The sequence below is a fragment of the Chlorocebus sabaeus genome, chromosome 11 (assembly GCF_047675955.1).
Source record: "Chlorocebus sabaeus isolate Y175 chromosome 11, mChlSab1.0.hap1, whole genome shotgun sequence".
NCBI classification, from domain to species: Eukaryota; Metazoa; Chordata; class Mammalia; order Primates; family Cercopithecidae; genus Chlorocebus; species Chlorocebus sabaeus.
In genome coordinates, this window is record NC_132914.1 from 47,943,219 (window position 1) to 47,960,025 (window position 16,807).

The 16,807-nt window shown below is 43.4% G+C and overlaps 1 protein-coding gene across 2 annotated transcripts in view; it reads right to left on the minus strand.

The window, feature by feature from the left end:
• LIMA1 (LIM domain and actin binding 1) overlaps positions 1-16,807 on the minus strand; it is a 104,037-nt gene that overhangs the window by 55,340 nt on the left and 31,890 nt on the right. For both annotated transcript variants that reach the window (XM_008003217.3, XM_008003216.3), the window contains exon 2: positions 15,649-15,790. In XM_008003217.3, coding sequence (XP_008001408.3) covers positions 15,649-15,767 — 119 coding nt within the window. In that variant the 5' untranslated portion in view covers positions 15,768-15,790. The remainder of the gene's footprint in view (positions 1-15,648; positions 15,791-16,807) is intronic.

Here is a 16,807-nt window from a genome sequence, read left to right on the forward strand (position 1 = left end):
CTTGTTGCCCAGCTGGAGTGCAATGGCACAATCTCGGTTCACTGCAATCTCTGCCTCCCAGGTTCAAGCATTCTCCTACCCCAGCCTGTCAAGTAGCTAAGATTACAGGCATGTGCCACCATGCCTGGCTAATTTTTGTATTTTTTACTAAAGACAGAGTTTCACCATGTTGGCCACGCTGGTCTCGAACTCCTGACCTCATGTGATCCACCTGCCTCAGCCTTCCAAAGTGCTGGGATTACAGGCTTGAACCACTGCACCCAGCTATTATAATATGTTTTAAATGCCACTTTAAAATGTCTTTTAAAAGATTACATTATGCTTGGCATTTAAGGAAAAATTATTTTACATATGCACAAGAGTGATATGTGAGAAAAGTTTGTGATAAGCACTGATCAGTTTAATGAGCATTTTTTCTTAGAGATGCAAAAATAGTGGCACAGCCTATAGTTGATGACATCTTAGATTTCATAAATAATTATTTGTTATTACTTTTATCATTTTGTCATTTTTATTACTTGGATTGGAAGACCTCTGAGAAAAAAATTAAAGTCCTTTTCAAGGAGGAACAGGTTTTCTCCATTTAAAGGCTAAGTGGTCCAGAGATGTGTGCAGGTCCAAGCTGCACAAATCTCCAGACCACCCAGAACAACGTTTTTTTTTTGAGACAGAGTCTTGTTCTGTTACCCAGGCTGGAGTGTAGTGGTGTGATCTCAGCTCACTGCAACCTCTGCTTCCCGATTCAAGTGATTCTCATCCCCCGGCCTCCCGAGTAGCTGGGATTACAGGCATGCCCCACCACACCTGGCTAATTTTTGCATTTTTATTAGAGACAGGGTTTCACCATGTTGACCAGGCTTGTCTCGAACTCCTGGCCTCAAGAGATATGCCTGCCTTGGCCTCCCAAAGTGCTGGGATTACAGGCATGAGCCACCACGCCTGGCCCCAGAACAACCTTAACCTGGCTTCCTCCAGGCCTCTGAGTCATGCACTGAAGTCAGCACCATCCCGTGGAGAATCACCATTGTGTGCCTCTCCTTGGGCCTGCGTTAGCAGATCTCAGTTAGCCCCACCCCAGAAAAGGGCCCTGTTCAAAGGGCACTGTCCTCTGCCTAAAGGTAGAATTTCAGAATTCACAAGGCGGCATTTGGAGTAGGAGGTAAGAGAAGAAGAAAAAAAGCAGCCTCAGGCCTGGTGCCATAGCTCACACCTGTAATCCCAGTACTTTGGGAGGCCGAGGTGGGCTGATCACTTGAACCCAGAAGCTCGAGACCAAATGGGTAACACGGTAAAACCCTGTCTCTACAAAAAATACAAAAATTAGCTAGGTGTGGTGCACACTTGTAGTCCCAGTGTCTTGGGAGGCTGAGATAGGAGGATTCCTTGAGCCAGGGAGGTTGAGGCTGCAGTGAGCTATGATCACGCCACTGTACTCTAGCTTGAGCTACAGAGTGAGACCCTGTCTCAAAAAAAACAAAAAAACAAAAAAACAAAAAAAAAACAGCCTTGATCTCCAGGACTCAAGCAATCCTCCCACCTCAGCCTTGCAAGAAGCTGGGACTAAAGACATCTACCATCACACCTGACTAACTTTAAAAAAATTTTTTTAGTAGATATAGGGTAGTGCTATGTTGCCCAAGCTGAGCTGGTCTCAAACTTCTGAGCTCAAGTGATCCTCCTGTCTCAGTCTCTCAAAGTGTTGAAATTACAGGCATGAGCCACCATGCCCAGCCAAGAAAGAGTATTACATAAAAGGTCTTCCAATTCTATTACTTTTTTTTTTTTTTTTTGAAGAGTCCTGCTCAGTCCCCTAGGCTGGAGTATAGTGGCGTAATCTCGGCTCACTGCAACCTCTATCTTCCAGGTTCGAGTGATCGAGTGATTCTCCTGAGTAGCTGGGATTACAGGTATGCGCTGCCATGCCCAGCTAATTTTTGCTTTTTTAGTAGAGATGGGTTTCACCAAGTTTGCCAGGCTGGTCTCAAACTCCTGACCTCAAGTGATCCACCAGCCCTGGCCTCCCAAAGTGATGGGATTACAGGTGTGAGCCACCATGCCCAGCCCCCAATCCTATCACTGTCTAATTTTAATAGTCAGATATTAACAAGCATCTCGGTCACCATGTAGATGTTGCTCTGCAATTGAGCAGAACTTTCTAATAGGGTAGGGTAAAAGGACTACCAAACATTTCTGGCACTTCATTGACCATAACTAGGAAGAAAGTGGGATTAGAACTGCTATGATTCAATTGACAAGCTGAAAATATATTTGCAACTTATATTACAGACAAAAATTTAATTTCCCTAGAATATAAATAACTACTAATCAACAGGGAAATGACAACTGAATAGATAAAAAGGCAGATATAAACATACAGTTCACGGCTGGGTGCGGTGTCTCACGCCTGTAATCCCAGCACTTTGGGAGATGGAGGTGGGCGGATCATCTGAGGTCAGGAGTTGGAAACCAGCCCCACCAACCTGGCAAAACCCTGTCTCTACTAAACATACAAAAATTAGCCGGGTGTGGTGGCAGGCACTTGAAATTCCAGCTACTAGAGAGATTGAGGCACAAGAATCGCCTGAACCCGGGAGGTGGAGGTTGCAGTGAGCCAAGATTGCACCACTGCACTCCGGCCTGGGTGACAGAGCCACACTCCATCTCAAAAAAACAAAAACAAAAACAAAAACATACAGTTCACAAAAAGAACGTCTCATGGCTCTTAAACAGAAAAGATGTTCAACCTCAAAATGCAAATTCAAACAACGCTAAGAACATTTTACCTATCAAATAGGAAAATATTTTCTTTTTTCTTTTTTTTTTTTTTTTGAGATGGAGTCTCACTCTGTCGCCCAGGCTGGAGTGTAGTAGTGCGATCTTGGCTCACTGCAACCTCCGCCTCCCAGGTTCAAGTGATTCTCCTGCCTCAGCCTCCCAAGTAGCTGGGATTACAGGTATGCACCACCACGCCCAGCTAATTTTTTTATATTTTTAGTAGAGACAAGGTTTCACCATATTGGCCAGACTGGTATCCAACTCCTGACCTCAGGTGATCCGCCTGCCTCAGCCTCCCAAAGTGCTGGGATTACAGGCGTGAGCCACTGCATCCGGCCAGAAAAGATTTTCTTAAAAAGCTAATATGCAGGGGGTTCCCTTTCTTGGATTGAAGTCCTTCTCCTTCTGTCTCTGTATGGGGAAGCTTCTTTTTCCTTCTTTCTTGCCTAATAAACACTCTCTGCTCCTTAAAACCACACACACACACACACACACACATGCATGCACGCACACACACACGCATGCATGCACACACACACACACACGTGTGCGTACACACAATGCACACAGCTAATATGCAGTTGGGTTGGGTAGCTCATGCCTGTAATCCCAGCGCTTTGGGAAGTGGAGGTGATAGGACTGCTTGAGGTCAGGAGTTCGAGGCTGCAATGAGCTGTGACTATGCCACCGAACTTCTGTTTAAAACAAACAAACAAACAAAAAAGGCTAATATGGGACATTGGTGAAGGTATGGGGAAACAGGTTCTGTCTTACATTGTTGGTGGGAAGGTCAATTGGTAAAACCTTTATAGAAGGCATTTTGTCTATGCCTTCTTTAATATTTGCCAAAATTATAAAAGCACAAATGTTATAATTTACCAATTCTTTCTGCTCCCAGAATTTATCCTATAGATACACTAAAAAAAGTTTCATATTAGATTATTTATCATAGCATTAAATATAACAGCAAAAGACTTAGAACAACCTGAATGTCCATTAGCAGAGGAGTGGTAAATTACAATGTATATGTATAAGGAAAAGGGAAGGTGGTAGTGATCGTATAATAATATGAATGTACTTAATGCCACTGAACCGTATTCTTAAAAGTGGTTGGCCAGGTGCAGTGGCTCATGCCTATAATTCCAGCACTTTGGGAGGCGAAGGTGGGTGGATCTCCTGAGGTTGGGAGTTCAAGACCAGCCTGGCCAACATGGTGAAACCCTGTCTCTACTAAAAATATAAAGATTAGTTGGGCATGGTGGCTCATGCCTGTAGTCCCAGCTACTCGAGAGGCTGAGGCATGAGAATCCTTTGAACCTGGGAGGTGGAGGCTGCAGTAAGCTGAGATCATACCACCGCACTCCAGCCTGGGCAACAGAGTGAGACTCGGTCTCAAAAAAAAAAAAAAAAAAAAAAGGAAAGTGGTTAAAATGGTAAATTTTATGTTATATACTGTGTATTTTACCACAGTTAAAACAGTATGGTACCAGCATAAAGACAGATATATAGACCAATGGAACAGAACACACAGCCCAGAAATAAACCATTACATGTATGGTCAAATAATTTTTTGACAAGGGTGCCAAGACCATCCAGTGGGGAAAGGAAAATCTTTTCAACAAATGGTGCCAGGAAAACCAGATAGCCACATGCAAAAAAATGAAATTGGACTACCATATACAAAAATTAAGTCAAATGGATCAAAGACCTAACTATAAAAGCTAAAACTATAAAACTCTTGGTTGAAACATAGGGAAAAAGTCTCATGACATTGGATTTGGCAAAGATTTTTTGAAATTTATTTTTTGTTTTTTTTCTTTCTTATTTTTGTTTTTCTTATTTTTTTATCTTATTTTAATTTTTTATTATCTTTTGATCATCTCATCATTACAAGATTTGGTAATGTCTCATTGGAATACACCACCAAAAGCACAGGCACAAAAGAAAAAATAAACTAGACTTCAACAAAATTAAAACTTTTCTGAGGGTTAGCGCAGTGGCTCATGCCTGTAATTTCAGCACTTTGGAGGACAAGGTGGGCGGATCATGTGAGGTCAGGAGTTCAAAACCAGCCTGGCCAACATGATGAAACCTTGTCGCTACTAAAAATACAAAAATTAGCCAGGTATGGTGGTGGGCACTTGTAATCCTAGCTACTCGGAAGGCTGAGGCTGCTGAATCATTTGAACCCGGGAGGTGGAGGTTGCAGTGAGCCGAGATTGTGCCACTATATTCTAGCCTTGGCAACAGGGCAAGACTGTGTCTCAAAAAACAAAACAAAACAAAAACAAAAAAACTTTTGCGCATGAAAGAACACTATCAACAGGCCGAGTGCAGTGGCTCATGACTGTAATCCCAGCACTTTGAGAGGCCGAGGTGGGTGGATCACTTGAGGTCAGGAGTTCAAGACCAGCCTGGCCAACATGGTGAAACCCCATCTCTACTAAAAATACAAAAATTAGCTGGACAGGGTGGTGGGCATCTGTAACTCCAGCTACTGAGGAGGCTGAGGCAGGAGAATCGCTTGAACCTGGGAGGTGGAGGTTGCAGTGAGCCAAGATTGCACCACTGCCCTCCAGCCTGGGCGACAGAGTGAGGCTCTGTCTCATGAAGAAAAAAAAAACAAAGTAAAAATGTCCCATGGAGTGGGAGAAAATATTTGCAACTCATATTTGAGTTTTAAAGTAACAAAAACGAGATAATGTAATACATACTATTCTGCTTCTCCCTTTCTCCATTTCAGAGAGAAATTCAGAGAAGCTGACATTTTCATTCAATAAATACTTATTGCTGTCTACTATGTTCCAAGCACTAGAGAAAAAGTAATGAAAGAAATAACCAAAACAGACATAATATCTGCTCTCAGACGCTTACAGTTTAGACACTAAAAACAGAAGCACACAAATATACATACACACACACACACAGTGGTAAGTCCTTTGGAAAAAAAAAAGAACAGGGTGTTATTAAATAACAAAGGAACACAATTGAGAAAGGAAGAAGGAATCAAGGAAAGCCTCACTTATGTTAATTAGCCTGATTTGATAATTCCACAACGTATTCATGTATTAAAACATCACATTGGCCAGATGTGGTAGTTCATGCCTGTAATCCCAGCACTTTGGGAGGCTGAGGCGAGTGGATCACTTGAGGCCAGGAGTTCAAGACTGGCCTGGGCAACATGGAGAAACCCTGTCTCTATTAAAAACACAAAAACTAGCCACCAGGCATGTTGGTGTGCACCTGTAGTTTCGGCTACTCGGGAGACTGAGGCGGGAGGATCGCTTGAACCTGGGAAGTGGAAGTTGCAGTGAACTAAGATAGCACCACTGTACTCCAGCCTGGGTGGTAAAGCAAGACTCTGTCTCAAAAAACAAACAAAAAACCATCTCATTGGACCCCATAAATATGTAAAATTATGATTTGTCAGTTAAAAACAAATGGACAAGTACGATGGCTCAAGCCTGTGATCCCAGCACTTTGGGAGGCCAAGGCATGCCAATCGTTTGAGCCCGGGAGTTTGAGAACAGCCTGGGCAACGTGCCGAGACCCCATCTCTACAAAAAAAACAAGCAAAAAAAAAAAAAAAACAAATTAGCAGGGCTTGGTGGCATGCGCCTGTAGTCCCAGTTACTTAGGGGGCTGAGGTGGGAGGATCACCTGAGCCCAGGAATTTGAGGATGCAATGACCCCTGATGGTGCCACTGCACTCCAGCCTGGACAACAGAGTGAGACTCTATCTCAAAATAAAATAAAATAAAATAAAATAATTTTTAAAAGGAGCACCTCGCTGAAACGTGTAGGCTGTAGGCTGAGACGTGAAGTTTGACCAGATGAAGTTAGCCAGACATAAACAAGGGAGGAAAGCATTCCAGGAACAGAGAAACACCATAGGCAAAGGCCTCAAGGCAAGAAAGTGTTTCATGTGTATAGGGTACACAAAGAACTCCAGTGTGGCAGAAGCTCGCTGAGAGACGAAAGGGCAGGCGATGAGGCGGGAAGCAGGGGTGGGCCATGCAGGTCATGCTGAGGACTTTGAATTTAATGGTAGGATGGCCGGGCGCGGTGGCTCAAGCCTGTAATTCCAGCACTTTGGGAGGCCGAGACGGGCGGATCACGAGGTCAGGAGATCGAGACCATCCTGGCTAACACTGTGAAACCCCATCTCTACTAAAAAATACAAAAAACTAGCCGGGCGAGGTGGCGGGCGCCTGTAGTCCCAGCTACTCGGGAGGCTGAGGCAGGAGAATGGCGTAAACCCGGGAGGCGGAGCTTGCAGTGAGCTGAGATCCGGCCACTGCACTCCAACCTGGGCGACAGAGCGAGACTTCGCCTCAAAAAAAAAAAAAAAAAAAAAAGGTAGGATGGTCACTGATTCAATTCGTGTTTTTAAAAGAGTGCTCTGGAGTGTGGAGAATGGACTGGAAGGGGCTGAGAATGGAGGTGGCATTAATGAGAGATAATGCTGGCTGGGCTGCAGAGATAATGGCGCTAGAGATAAAGACAAGTGAATAGATTTGAGATACATTTCGAAGAAGAATCAGTAGGGTGGTAACGAGACAGGAAAGAGAGAATGATTCCTAGGTTTCTGGCAGCTGAGTCAATGGAAGTAATGCTTCCTGGGACGCGGAATCGTGAAGGAAGAGCAAATTTGGAAACGGGGAAGATCAAGAGTTCAATGCTAGCCATGTTAACGAAAACATCCATTTGGTGGGAGCAGTGATGAGAGCATGTGTCCAGAGCTCAGAAGAAAGCTCTGAGCTAGTTGTACTCATTTAGGACTTATGTGCCCACGGACTGTATTAAAGCCACAGGAGTAGATGACATCTGCAAAGAGTGTGTAGTGTGAGAAGATGCCTGGAACTCAGTCCTGGAGACTCTAACATTTCAGCAGTTGGAACAGATGATAAGAGAGACTGACAAGGAAGAGACAGAGAGGGAGGAGGAAAATGATGAGACTTCCAGAGAAGCCAAGAGAAGCAAAAATGTGGGAGGGAAAAAGTGGTGAGAGTTCATGTAAGATAAAGACCAAGAAACATCCCTTTGATTTAGCAACACAGAAGTGTTTGGTAATCTTGGCAATCCTTTTTCATTATAATTAATTCACCCATATTCCTTTAATGGGCATTTGGATTGTTTCCAGTTTTTCACCATTGCAAATAATGCTTTGGTGAATGTCCTTGTATGTATATTTTTCCCACTTATATATCTGTCTAAGAGATTCCTTAAAAGTGAGAATTCAGGGATACAGTGGATTGTAGCTATTATAAAAAGGAACTTAGAACTGGCCTTGAACTTGCGTTTCCACACCCCTTGGATAATCATCTACAGTATATTACAGCAATAATACAATATATGAAAACTAGAACCAATTGGCAGACAGGTTTATATTTAGCCAACTGTTCTCCAAGGCAAGGTATTTACATTGTGGTTAGTTGAGTAAATAAGCTCAGATGTTCCCTTCCCTTTAGTGTCTAACAGAAACATAGATTAAAAAAAAAATCAAAATACTTCTCATCTTTGGCCCTGTCCTTTTAGCAGGGAGGCATCTGTAAAACCAGGTGTATACACCAAAGGCTGTCTTCAATCCTGTTCTCAAACCCCTACTCAAATATCCCCACCTTTTATTTGTAATGAAGTTCCTGCTAAATAGTAGGTAACAGGGAGAAAGGCTCTACACCACCGCTTTCTTCCAAGTTCAATCCTTGGTACTTTTATATTTTGTACTCTTAGATTGCCACAGGACTGAGGCTCAATACTTCTGAATTCAGTGTTCAGGCCTCAGACTTTTCTCAGAGGCCCTTACAGCAACTAGCATTCTTCTGACACAAAATGTGAAGGACACAAAATGGTGGCACCATTTTGAAGATTCAAATCTGAGAAAATAAAACATTTGCAATAAAATTTCTGTAATTAAAATCTTGTTCCTCTTTCCTTCCCAGATTTTTTTTTTTTTTTTTTTTTGGAGACGGAGTCTTGCTCTGTCGCCCAGGCTGGAGTGCAGTGGCACGATCTTGGCTTACTGCAAACTCTGCCTCCCAGGTTCATGCCATTCTCCTTCCTCGGTAGCTGGGACTATAGGCACCCGCCACCACGCCCGGCTAATTTTTTCTATTTTTTAGTAGAGACGGGGTTTCACCATGTTAGCCAGGATGGTCTTGATCTCCTGACCTCCTGATCCGCCTGCCTTGGCCTCCCAAAGTGCTGGGGATTACAGGCGTGAGCCACCCCGTCCGGCCCACATAAGGAATTTGATCTTGCAACTGCTCACTAATGCTCAGCTGTGGGGCAGGCAGCTGATGGAAGATGCTAAAATTATCTGGGGAGTAATAACAGTGTCTCAAATTTTTCTGAGGCCAGAAAACAGAGTTCCTGAGCCATGACTCTTGCTTGTATGCCCTCAAATAGAGCAAAGGGAATGCTGAGCCAAAGAGGGAAAACAGAAACTCCCAAGGTTTAGGCAATGTATTTTCTTCTGGAAAAATTTCACCACTAAAATGTTACAGAGAAGCAAAAGAAGAGGAAGTTAACCAGGCCAACTTGAAGGTCAATTTTTTTCTTATTGAAGGAAGAATAGTCACAAAAAACTAAATATGAACGCTCTTTTTTTTTAAGATAGGTTCTCACTCTGTCACCCAGGCTGGAGGGCAGTGGTGCAATCACAGTTCACTGCGGCCTTGAGCTTCTGGACTCAAGTGGTCCTCTCAACCCAGCCCCCTCCTCTTTCATGGAACTAGGAATGGGTGAAGTTATAACAAAAACAGGAGCAGCTGTGATAAGGTAGAGGCATGCTGGCAGGGGGTGAGCTTAGGGGTCTTCGTGCTGTGTTCATCAGTTCTACCATCTTGGTGTGTGACCTTCAGTCACAATTGCTAATCCTCAAGCTCCTAATCTGTCAGAGTGGGGCAAATGCTAGCCAGATCAGTGGTTTCAAGCTCTGCTAGCTGCAGAACCCTCTCTTCAAATGCTGTCTTATGTAGAACCTAACCTTTACAAGGGATCAAAGCAGGATTGCTGGAATGGAAAATCTAAAGGGCTGGGCCTGGGATCTGGGCCTGGGCTTAGCCCTTAGGGTGTTCCAGTTGTTGGAGAACTGGCCCTGAGATTCCTCTGAAGACCGCAATTAAGATAGTTTAAAAACTACCAGGCTAGATTCTCTTTAATTCCAAAAATTCACGAGTCAAACAAATTCCACCCAAAGAGTCAACTGTTATCAAATGAAGGATTATATTATGCTGAAGTCAGTGGTGAGTGAAACCAAAGCTAGCTATTCAAATGGACGTATCAATAGGAACTTCTTACCTCAAATGTAATGACTGTTATAGAGGCTTAGTCAGAGAAATAAGTCTACAGCTATAAAGGACCATGGGACACAAGCTCTGATGCTAGAAAAAGTACTCTTCTATACATATAAACATAAAAAACACTGTTGGCAATTAGAAAGTAAAGCTGACTTATCTACAAACATCAGCCAGATTAAGCTTCCTCCAAACATCACTTTCATATTAATCTCTGATCAGAGACCTCCTAAGTTTTCTACTGTTTTTAGCTAGGCTTGTATAGGACTTACTATTTGCAAACCCCGTAATATAAAGCCACTAGGTGTTGGAAACAGACATTAGTATATGCTTTGTGGAAAACAGTCCTGTAGTCTACAGCCATACCACCCTGAGCATGCCTGATCTCAGCTGATCTTGGAAAATAGTCCTGCAGTCTTCTTTGGGAAGCTACAGTGAGTGAACCTTAAAAACCTTAAGTAATATTAGCAACATGTTTCCACTGAGTATAAAACCTAGAACAGAAATACAGGCTGATTCCCTGGTTTTCACTCCCATCAGTATAAACCACCACCTGTCCTACTTCTATGTCTTTACCTCCTGTTGCTCCCCTTCCTCTGGAATGTCTCCAGCATTCTCCAAGCCTACCAAATGACTCTATTCATCTTTCCAAACCAGTTCCATATGTTAAGCACATCAGAGGAAAAATATGTAACAGGAACAAACTCAAATATTAACTTGAATAGGTTACTTCCTTTGCCTCAGTTTTCTCAACTATAAAAGAGAGGTAAAGCCCCTTCCTCATATAGTTTTTGTTAGGATTTGAAATAGTATGTATTTTATATATTTCTTTTTTTTTTTTTCCTGACACGGAGTCTCACTCGGTTGCCCAGCCTGGAGTGCAGTGGCATGATCTTGGCTCACCACAACCTCTGCCTCCCAGGCTCCAGTGATTCTTCCACCTCAGCCTCCTGAGTAGCTGGGATTACAGGTGCACACCACCACCGCCCAGCTAAATTTTTGTATTTTTTTGTATTATTATATTTTGAGACAGAGTCTCGCTCTGTAGCCCAGGCTGGAGTACAGTGGTGTGATCTCGGCTCACTGCTACCTCCGCCTCCCAGGTCCCGGTTAAGCAATTCTCCTGCCTCAGCCTCCCAAGTAGCTGGGATTACAGGCACGGGCCATCATGCCCAGCTAATTTTTGTATTTTTTAGTAGACACAGGGTTTCACCATGTTGGCCAGGCTGGTCTTGAACTCCTGACCTCGTGATCTGTCCGCCTCGCCTCCCAAAGTGCTGGGATTACAGGCGTAAGCCATCGTGCCCAGCCGTTTTTTTTGTATTTTTAGTAGAGATGGGGTTTCACCATGTTGGCCAGGCTTGTCTTGAACTCCTGACCTTAAATGATCCACCTGCCATGGCCTCCCAAAGTGCTGGGATTACAGGCATGAGCCAGTGCGCCCGGCCAAAATAGTATGTGTTTCTGTCAAGGGTCTAGCATGGTGCCTGGCACACTGATTCTAATTAACGGGTTCAGGATTGACAGTTTTGCAATCCTTTCAGCCTTCACGGAGAAAAGACAGTGAACCCAGTATACCATGAGAAGGAACTGTGAGATCCCTCTGCACTTTCTTTCTGCAAGATTAAGAAGGCCCTAAAAGTTGGAAGCCTTTTCCAACTTCTTAACTCTCCTTCGTGCTACTATAAGACCCGAATCCTAATGAAAACTAGCTGGGCTGGACAATGACAGAATAGGGTGGTGAGAAAGGCACAGGGGAAGAGGTGAGAGCCTCACTGAAGTGACTGAGTTGGGCAAGGAAGAAAGTGAGGCCAGGAAGGGGACTGACATCCAGGGCTGGGTGTTCTGGTGAAGTCAAAACACAGGGTCACTGGGAATAAGAGTTAAACAAGTGGAAAAACAGAAGGCTCCAATCAAACAGTAGGTTCTCCAAATGTACCCTTTCAGAGAAGGATTCTGAGTGATGATAGGTTGAGACTGGAAGCAGAGGCACGGGAGACAATATGCAGGTTGCAGAAACGGGGAAGATCAAGAAATTATGAGTCCAGGTCGGGTGCAGTGGTTCACACCTGTAATCCCAACACTTTGGGAGGCTGAGGCAGGAGGATCGCTTGAATCCAGGAGTTCGAGACCAGCCTGGACAACATAGTGAGACACTGTCTTTACAAAAAATAAAAAATTAGATGGGCATGGTGGTGCATGCCTATGGTCCTGGCTACTTGGGAGGCTGAGGCAGGAGGACTGCTTGAGCCTGGGAGGTCGAGTCTGCAGTGAACCACAATTGTGCCACTACACTCTAACCTGGGTGACAGAGTAAGACTCAGTCACGAAAAAAAAAAAAAAAAAAAAAAGAGAGAGAGAAAGAAGAAAGAAAAAAAATTATGAGTCCAAAGTATCAGACAGGTCACTGATATGGACCCAATGATTCTTCAATGAGGACACCATTGGCACCAATGGCCCTGGGGGACGTTTAGACATGTGTTAGAATCTTGTTGGGTTTTCTCCCCTATCACTTTTTTTTTTCTTTTTTGGTTGTCACAATGTCATGGGTTCATTTAGAGGAGGGTATCATGATGAATATCCTGCATGGGGAAGATCTGCCTCACCCCAAATGCTATAGCACCCTCAATGAGAAACACTGAAAAAAAAAAAAAAAAGATGCTAGAAGTCAGCGTCCCCTGGAAGCTAGCATGCCACTGCAATGAAGGGGAGGATAAGACTGCAGTATAGTTAGATGTGAGCCCGAAAGCACATGTCTCGAACTTCAGAAGCAGGCATGAGAGACAATGAATGGGAAACAGTATTGGAGATATAGGAGAGTAGCAACCCTGGCCCCCAAAATATTTCAGGGAAGCATGTGCAGAAAGGGCAGGCAGCCAGGCTGGGTGCAGTGGCTCATGCCTGTAATCCCCAGCACTTTGGGAGGTTGAGGTAGGCGGATCATGATGTCAGGAGTTCAAGACCAGCCTGACCCATATGATGAAATCCCATCTCTACTAAAAGTACAAAAATTAGTCAGGCATGGTGACGTGCGCCTGTAATCCCAGCTACTCGGGAGGCTGAGGCAGGAGAATCACTTGAACCCAGGAGGCAGAGGTTGCAGTGAGCTGAGATCGCATGACTGCACTCCAGTCTGGGTGACAGAGCGAGACTCCATCTCAAAAAAAGAAAAGAAAAAAAAAAAGAAAAAAAAAAAGAAAGAGCAGGCAGCCACTGCTCAAACACAGAATGCATGTCATGCATGTCAAGGGAAAGCCAAGTTTAGTTAAAGACAGGTGGGGCCAAAGAGGGTGAAAAGGGTAAGAATGTGGAGAAGTTTCTCTGCAGAACAGGGAGTTTCCAAGTCCCATTAATCACATCTCAACACTGTCTGATATCCTTCTCTTTCCCTTTATCCCTGTTCCCCCTTGACCCCCAACAACTTTCACTTGAGTTCCCAAGAGAACCTCATAAATTGTCTCCACGTTACCAATCTCTCATCTTTCTAACATAGCTTTACACTCTTGCCAGAAGCCTCCTTCTAAAATACCAGTCTGATCGTGTCACTCTCCCCACATGAAAACCAATTGTGTTCACTGGTTTTCTTACTAAATCCTAACCTTAGCAGAGCATCCGAGGTCTTCCATCTGGCCCTAAAGGAATTACACCAGTTCCTTCTCCCTTTTGTATTTCTCCTGCCAGACTGCTTGCTTTCCTATTCCCTTTATCATGTTCAGCTTCCATAATCCTTTGCTTCAGTCTCCTTAGACTTGACTCATTCTGCTTCATGTTCAAGTTCACTGCTTTGACTCCACAAGTCCATCTCTTCCACTACCAGGGCTTCTTAAACTTCCCTGAAGGTAAAAATTACCTAGGATACTTGTTAAAAATATAATTTCCTGGACTCTATCCACACATACTGAATCAGAACATAGGATGATTTTAAAACATGTCCAGGCCGGGCACAGTGGTGCGTGTCTATAGTCCCAGCTACTCAGAAGGCACAGGCAGGAGGATCGCTTGAACCCAGGAGTTTAAGGGTGCAGTGAGCCGTGGCCACACCACTGCACTCCAGCCTGGGTGACAGAGTGAAACCCCATCTCAACATTTTTTTTTTAATTAAAAAAATTTAAAATGTCCAAAATTCTGACATTCCTCCTATCAGAGAAGGTGGAGTCAAATTGCCCTCCTCCAAAATGAGTCAGCTTTAGTGACTCACTTCTAATGAAGTGAATGTGGTAAAAGTGATACTGTATGACTTCCGAGGCTAGGTCATAAAAGGCAACACAACTTTGAACTCCCTCTTTTGTTCTCTCCTTCCCTCTGTCACTGGATGCTTGCCTTGGGAACTGAGCCAGCAAGCCAAACAGCCACATGGAACGGCCATGTGTAGGTATTCCTACCATGGCCCCAGCTGAGATCCCACATGACAGCATCAACCGCCTGACTTGTGAGTGAGCCAGCCTTTTGATGATTATGGCTCCCAGCCTTTGGGTCACCCTGGCTGATGCTGAGTAGAGCAGAGATCCTGCCCAAACTGGAGATTCAAAAGCAAAATAAATTCTGTAATTATTATTATTATTATTATTATTTTTTAAGACAGAGTCTTGCTCTGTCGCCCAGGCTGTAGTGCAGTGGCACGATTTCAGCTTACTGCAACCGCCGCCTCCTGGGTTCAAGCGATTCTCCTGCCTCAGCCTCCTGAGTAGCTGGGACTACAGTACAGGCATGTGCCACCACACCTGATTAATTTTTGTATTTTTAGTAGAGACAGGGTTTCACCATGTTGGCCAGGCTGATCTTGAAATCCTGACCTCAAGTGATTCACCTGCCTTGGCCTCCCAAAGTGCTGGGATTACAGGTGTGAGCCACCGCGCCTGGCCGGATGTGTTCTAGCAAAGTTTTATTTACTAATCAGCAGTCAGTGGGCTATAGTATGCCTGTGTAGGTTGCACTTTTCAGCAGAACTGTGTGCAATGATGAAATGTTTCTGTGATGTTCAATACGACAGTCACCAGCAACAAGTAGTTACTGAGCATTTGAAAAGTCATAAATGCAGCTGGTAAACATTTAAAACTAAATTTTCAATGTTATTTAATTGTAATTAACTTAAACTGAAATAGCCACCTATATAGTGGCTACCACATTGGAAAGTGCAGGTATAGAGAGTGCTTAACACACCCTTCAACTAAATCAAAACTTGCCTCAAAACTCATCTCAACCAGAAAGCCTTCCTAATGAGCTCCTGTCCATGATGCTCTCTCTGTCTCTTATTCTGTACCTAATCCTCACTCCTGTTCATTTTAGACTTGCTGATATTTTGCTTTATAATTATTTCATAATTATCTTTTTAAAAATAATTTTTTGTGTCTATAACTGCTTCTTCCACAAACTAAACAAAAATTCAAAGACATAGAATGTATCTTCTGATTATTACCCTCCTCCTCCTTCTGCACAGTGCCTCATATAGTGTTTAAAATCCAGGAGGCGCCCAATAAAACTATTTTACATAATGTATTTCCTTCACCAATTTCCCTGACAGGTGGCAATGTGTGCCCCAGACAGATGGTCCTTTTGGACCAGGATCAGCACTTACTTGGAGAATATTTCCACAATAGCCGATGACTTGTTCTTGTTGACAAGAGAAAGTTCTTTGGCCGTTACCCTCAATGACAGTGAAGTCCATTGCCGTCTATTAAATGGAGTTGATTCCATCTTGTCTACAGACACTGAAATACCTATGCAATAAAGAAAGTTGGAATATTAGACACAGAAGAGGATTCTCCAGCATCCAAGGATTGGCAGTGGTGTGGTAGAGTCCTAAACTTGCAGACCACACTCCTCCACTGTTCTCCCCCAAACTGTGTAACCTTGGTCAAATGATCCAATATCTTTGGGTTGTGGTTTCTTATAAAAGGAGGCCACACCAGATGACCTTTAAGGTCCCTTCCAGTTCCATTTTATGACTGACCCCACTGTGCAAACATCAGTTGGCCTTTCTCTGAACTGAAGTCTGTTCCAAAGTCATATTTGGAGTGAAATGTTCCCCTCTTCTGAATTACATCCCAGGGGAGGTACAATCAGCATTTCAGTAGAGCCAGGTCCAAATTAGTTTCTACCTACATCCAAGTTTCTTTTGGCTGCCCTTTTTCCCCAAGCTCTGCAGCACTGGCCACTCAGTGCCAGGGAGAGAGCTGGGGGCGCAGAGTGGTATAACAGGAAGAGCAGGGCTTTAAGGTGAGACAGACTTTGGGGAAATCCTAACTTTGTTACCTTGAACATATTATGTAATATTTTCCATTTCACTTTCTTCAGCTAAAAAATAAGGATAATATCTATCTTTAGGAGGTTTTGATATAGATGTAAGGAGATAATATATTTAAAATACTAGATATGTTACAGTAGTATTAAGAGCATTTTAAATATAATTATCATTGACTCTTGTTATAATTCTCATTTTAAAGTCTTTATCAAGGGGAAGTATAATGTACTTTAAGTTCAGGAGACAAACCCTCTTTTCTAACATCCCTTTCAGCCAAAGAATACATAAAGTTATATCCTTGATATCACCTAGTCCCTACCCATTAATCTGGATCGTTTGGTTATTTTGCCCCACTAATTACCAAAGGAAAGGAGTTCCAACCTTTGTCCAGAAGAGGTGAGATTAGAAATGAGTCAACAGTTTCCTTATTTGAAGAGTGAAAAATATAGATTAAAGTGCCACTTTGTTTCTGATCCAGGAGTCTTTAAAACTA